General features: G+C 37.6%; 1 protein-coding gene across 4 annotated transcripts in view; it reads left to right on the plus strand.

Annotated features, from left to right (window-relative positions):
- rusc2 (RUN and SH3 domain containing 2) overlaps positions 1–5,728 on the plus strand; it is a 117,903-nt gene extending 112,175 nt beyond the window's left edge. For 3 of the 4 annotated variants that reach the window (XM_072252483.1, XM_072252484.1, XM_072252486.1), the window contains 2 exons: positions 2,862–3,026; positions 4,807–5,728. In XM_072252483.1, the coding sequence (XP_072108584.1) occupies positions 2,862–3,026; positions 4,807–4,987 (346 nt within the window). In that variant the 3' untranslated portion in view covers positions 4,988–5,728. The remainder of the gene's footprint in view (positions 1–2,861; positions 3,027–4,806) is intronic. The other variant, XM_072252485.1, reaches the window with a different exon arrangement.
- The last annotated feature ends 272 nt before the right edge of the window (positions 5,729–6,000 follow it).

Consider the following 6,000-nt stretch of genomic DNA (forward strand, 5'->3'; position numbering starts at 1 on the left):
TTGTTCTTGTTGAATACTCTCCCACAAGGTCCATACTTCGCCCTATTTATAACTGTCTTAAACTTAAGGATTTGTGGTCACTGTTCCCCAACTGCTCATCCACAGAAAAGTCGATTATCTGGCCAAGCTCATTATCCAACACCAGATCCAGTACAGTCCCTCCTGTTGTTGGACTAACTACATATTGATTTTAGAAACCCTCTTGGATGCACCTAACAAATTCTGTCCCATCTAACCCACTTGCATTAGAGATCTCAGTTTATATTAGGGACGCAAACACGAGGAAATCTGCAGATGCTGGAATTTCAAGCAACACACATAAAAGTTGCTGGTGAACGCAGCAGGCCAGGCAGCATCTCTTGAAAGAGGTACAGTCAACGTTTCGGGCCGAGACCCTTCGTCAGGACTAACTGAAAGAAGAACTAGTAAGAGATTTGAAAGTGGGAGGGCGAGGGGGAGGTCTGAAATGATAGGAGAAGACAGGAGGGGTGGGGATGGAGCCAAGAGCTGGACAGTTGAATGGCAAAAGGGATATGAGAGGATTATGGGACAGGAGGCCTAGGGAGAAAGAAAAGGGGGAGAGAGGGAACCCAGAGGATGGGGAAGGGGTATAGTGAGAGGGACAGAGGGAGAAAAAGGAAAGAGAGAAAAAGAATGTGTGTATATAAATAAATAACGGATGGGGTACGAGGGGGAGGTGGGGCATTAGTGGAAGTTTGAGAAGTCAGTGTTCATGCCATCAGGTTGGAGGCTACCCAGATGGAATATATATGTGTCCCAGTGGCCACACATTTTAATTCCACGTCCCATTCCCATTCTGATATGTCTATCCACGGCCTCCTCTACTGTAAAGATGAAGCCACACTCAGGTTGGAGGAACAACACCTTATATTCCGTCTGGGTAGCTTCCAACCTGATGGCATGAACATTGACTTCTCAAACTTCCTCTAATGCCCCACCTCCCCCTTGTACCCCATCCATTATTTATTTATATACACACATTCTTTTTCTCTCTCTCCTTTTTCTCCCTCTGTCCCTCTCACTATACCCCTTCCCCATCCTCTGGGTTCCCCCCCCCCCTTTTCTTTCTCCCTAGGCCTCCTGTCCCATGATCCTCTCACATCCCTTTTGCCAATCACCTGTCCAGCTCTTAGCTCCATCCCTCCCCCTCCTGTCTTCTCCTATCATTTTGGATCTCCCCTTCCCCCTCCCACTTTCAAATCTCTTACTAGCTCTTCTTTCAGTTAGACCTGAATAAGGATCTCGGCCTGAAACGTCGACTGTACCTCTTCCTAGAGATGCTGCCTGGCCTGCTGCGTTCACCAGCAACGTTTATGTGTGTTGCTTATATTAGGGAAGTTGAAGACCTCCATGACAACAACCCTATTACTTTTACAACTTTCCTTAATCTGCCTACATACCTGTTCATTGGTGGCATTGTCAGAGTAATTGCACCCTTCTTATTTTTGAGTTCTACCCATATAGATTCAGTGAATGAGCCGTTCATTATGCTGAGTGCAGCTGTGATATTATCCCTGATTTGTAGTGCAACTCCCATACCCTCTTTTAGCCTCCTCTCTATCTTTTCTAAAACATTAAAACCCTAGGACATTGAGCACCTATTCTTATTCCTCTCTCAACCAACTTTCTGTAATGGTCACAACATCATCGTAGCTGCATGTACTGATACATGCTGTTTACTCATGATATTTATTTGATCATCACCTTTACCCATGATATTCTTAGCATTAAATACATATTTCAAACCATACATACGATTGCATCTATTGCTTGTTTTTAATGGCCCTGATATCTACCTTCCTCTCCAACCTTCCACTTTCTGACCTGCTCTGGTTCGCATCCCCCTGCCAAATGAACCAGAAGTGATGCATAATCCAATGAGTCACATTCCTAATTGCCAGTTTTGAACTGGACGTGCAAGGATTCCAAGTTTTACAATTTTGAGTTCTTCTGGAAGAGTAAGAAATTAACCTCAGACACTAAATGTAGCTTTGAAACATTTTGAGATTCTCATTTTACCGTATGTGGAAATTCAGGAGTAAATCAGCATCACAAAATCTTGTGTCACTGTCCTGAATGCTTGAAAACTGTGCCTCATAGGCACATGAGTGCTTTCAGTGGCAGCCCACACTTCATGGAAAACCAGCAATGTAGGCAAATCCAAAACCCAAGTTGCCACTAAAATCAAAGCAAAGGTATTCATCTGTCTGTGAATACAATACTTTAGATGACTAGTCTGGTGCAGTAGGAAGAAGCAAATTGAGCAATTACAGAGATCTGCTGCAGCTGTTTAGAAAGGGCCTGTGGCAAGGATGTTAAGAGCCAGTATAACCCTCAACTTGACAAATTGAACAGACCATGAATGAGAACAAGGCCGAAGATTTTCCTGCAATATTCCATATATCTGTGTATCAGGCTTAGAAGAAGTGAGCTATTGACGACATGTACAGGTGGGCATATCTTTGCCTTCTTCCCCGAGGTCTCTGAACATCCCTGCAGCATTGTTGTAATAGATATAGTAATGGAGGCCTGATGGTGAATGAGTATCTTAATAGCTTAGAACCTAAAGAAAGCACTATTAGCTAAAGCACATTCTATGTGTAGACTTGAGAAGATATTTGATACATCTTCATGCAGTTTTTAAAGTGCACTTAGTCATTGTCACAAACTCTTGTTTGGATTCTTGTGTAGGGGGAGAAAAGAACTACTTATAAAAGTTGCTGAAAATGAAAGGAACTAACACACATTGAAGTGGAAGTAGAATTTTCTTGACTCTGATGTAATATTTTTAAGCGTATTCCTGTCTTTTTTAATTTTCATTTTCTATTTTCTGTCTCCAGATTACCTTCGGACTGGTTGGGACTTGATAAATCAGTATATGATCTAATGGTACGGACTGTGGGAACTGGAAAATGGAGAGGATCCCAATATGTAGCAGAACAAATCAATCCACAGACTGGAGGTAGTCAACCAGAATATCAAGAAACAAAAGCCCAATATGAGCGGTAGTGATATTTACATTATTTTCTTGAATCTAGGTGGTTAGGCAATACATAATAAGCAATTGCATAGTATTTCTTATTTGAAATACAAGGCTAACTTCTCAGCTGCCCTTGTTATTAAAAATCCAAATACAAATGACATTAAACCATATAACTATGAGGTATTTTGTTTCATGCATAATCTGTATTGATCCACTAAATTTCACTGACAGCTGGAATTCCATGCTTGCCAGTGTTAAAGTTAAGAGATCTAATGCTAGATATCAACCTTGTGGCTTTTCCCCTCCTGATAAGTGGTAGTAATTGAAAAGGTGTAAGTGAACTGGAAGTCAGACTACCAGCAGAAGAAAAGGAGGTAGTTCAGCTGCTTGAGTAATTAACGTCACCTTGCAGAGACTAGATATTTGTGGGGCATAGAGTGTACTTGAAGTGCCCATTAAGATTTACGTAATTTCAATGTTTTATTTATTGATAAACAGAGCATTTTCTAAAGCACTTTGTTTTGTCTGTAACTTATTTTCACGCAATTCCTCAGTTCATATGTTATTCTTAAACCAAGACTTGACAAACATATAAACTGTTTTATGGCCTCAGAAAACATCAGTTATAATATATTCAGAATCAAATCCATTGACCAATGCCTAAACCTCCCTTGAGTTTTTTCACGTCAGGAAGGATTTTAGTCCTCCCCATAACACCATGGATAAGATGTGAAGAATTAATAGGCATAATTTCTTGATGCAGCATATGTGTAGATCTTCTACTGTGTCACTATTGAAGTTCAATTTCACTGAATCATATTGGAAGGAACATCATCCAATTAAATGTGAAAGGTTGGGGATATTCAGGAACACCAACTGAAATTGGTTAACTCAGCACTTAATTATAAACGAACTTGTCCCTTCCAAACGACCAATGTATTTACTCACAGATCAATATTAGAAACTTGCATAATTTTTTACATTGTTGAAAATTAAAAATATAGATAGGGTATTTTGTTGTCGATACTTACCAACTCTTTGAAAAATGTGTTGAATCTACTCGTTATACAGTTTATTTAATGACCATTGGCAGCCTGTTGTCTATATGACGCATAATAAAATCAATTGGTACTGCAAAACATACATTAGAACAGAAGAAAAATCATTCTCTTTTCTCTAGATTTTTTTGGTTTAACTTTCTGCCATTTATATTCAATATAATCTCAGTTTATACTTGTTCTATAAAGCAACTTTTAGTCACCCATGCAGTTTAATATTGATTTGATTTTGTCCTGCTGTTTTGGTGCTTTTAACTTCGAGTTATTACTGGACACCTATATAAATTGGTAGAAAAGCAAAAATAAAACAGCAGATGCTCTAAATATGAAGTAAAAACAGAAAATGGTGGAAATACTCAGCAGGTCAGACAGGATCTCAGACTGATAACATTAAAATTTAACTCTGTTTCTCTTTCCACAGAAACTGCCTCTCCTGCTGAGCATTTTGTTTTTATCATACAAATATAAGAGCTCAGTCCCCAGGACTGATGGTGCTAGTAAGATTAAGTACAAGCAGCACACCATTATTCTTTTCTTTTTCTACTTACTGCATGTATCTTCTGCTGTTTTGTGGTATTAAATACTAACACTCCTTACAGTTTTTTGGTGATTAATTTTTAATTTCTAATGCAAAGAAAGAGAATGTGATAGGATAGTAAAAGTCCAAAATGAAAAAATAATTAAAATAAATTCTGTGTTGTGCCTTCAGCTTTTCAAACACCTTTTTATTTTTTCCCCATTAAGAGAAGTGAAGGCACTTTGCCATCACATAGCAACCGAGAAAGGACAACTCAGCTTTAAAAAAGGAGATGTTCTGAGGGTGATGTCAAAAGTGGATGCAGACTGGCTGCTCTGTGGCCTTGGGGCTGAACGTGGATTAGTACCCTTTACTTATGTGACTCATCCAGAAGATGAAGATTGTTAATATTAATGCTCGATGAACTGTGCAATTTTAATTGAGGTGGTTATGGAAAAGGAGATGAAAAAAGAATAATTGTTAACCAGCAAGATAATATCGAGCAAGAAAGCACTAAATTGCCAATATTTCTTTGCTTATTACTTTGTTCTTCATTGATGCACTTAGAACCTCAACCAAGTAGCTCATCCTTATATTGCTCATCCACTAATTCTCATTGGTGATTATAAAAGCATGCCTGCCAGCCACATGAACATTTGTTCTAATTTCACATGCCTTTAGTAGTAAGCAGCTTTGTATTACCAGACTTCCAAATAAGTGGGACAGAACTAGAATTTGAAGTATATATATATAATATATGTAATTCATATATATAATATATATGCTACAGTTTATTATTTAATAATCTTTATTAATTTTCATTTCAAATGGTGTAAATTGCATGAATTTGTGAGTACAAATGACAGGCAGTATTTCCATTTGTGAAAGATAGTATTGGTGCCTTGATTGGATCTTGTAGGGTGACTTAACTGCCTCCCCTGCACAGACATTCTACAAGAATGTGTCATGTTTGAGTTAATATAGGAATCAATTAAAATATAATAATTTGTAGTAATATATACCTCTGCCTTGTATATATGCAGTTAATGAAGTTACACCATATTTGATTTTTTTTCTGAACATTCTTTGAACATGTATGTATTATTTATTTTGCACATTAATAAAAAGTGCTGAAATGATGGCATGTGATATAGTGGGTGTGTTGTAATCATTTACAAGAAATTGCAGTGAGTTCATGAAAAGTGAATAATGTACTTATTTATCAACTGTAATCTCTTTTAAATCAGACTGATATTTATATATCTATAATTGCAAATGTTCACTATAACTACACCAAGCTTGAATATTCTAATAGATTTTATCATTTCTCTTCTGTATGGAATAGAATTTATTAGAAGTACAAATATACAAGTATTTAGTAGAATCATATAAACTGCACTGTGATGGACAGGAAAGCTCTA

The sequence above is a fragment of the Mobula birostris genome, chromosome 3, assembly GCF_030028105.1.
Source record: "Mobula birostris isolate sMobBir1 chromosome 3, sMobBir1.hap1, whole genome shotgun sequence".
Classification (NCBI taxonomy): domain Eukaryota; kingdom Metazoa; phylum Chordata; class Chondrichthyes; order Myliobatiformes; family Myliobatidae; genus Mobula; species Mobula birostris.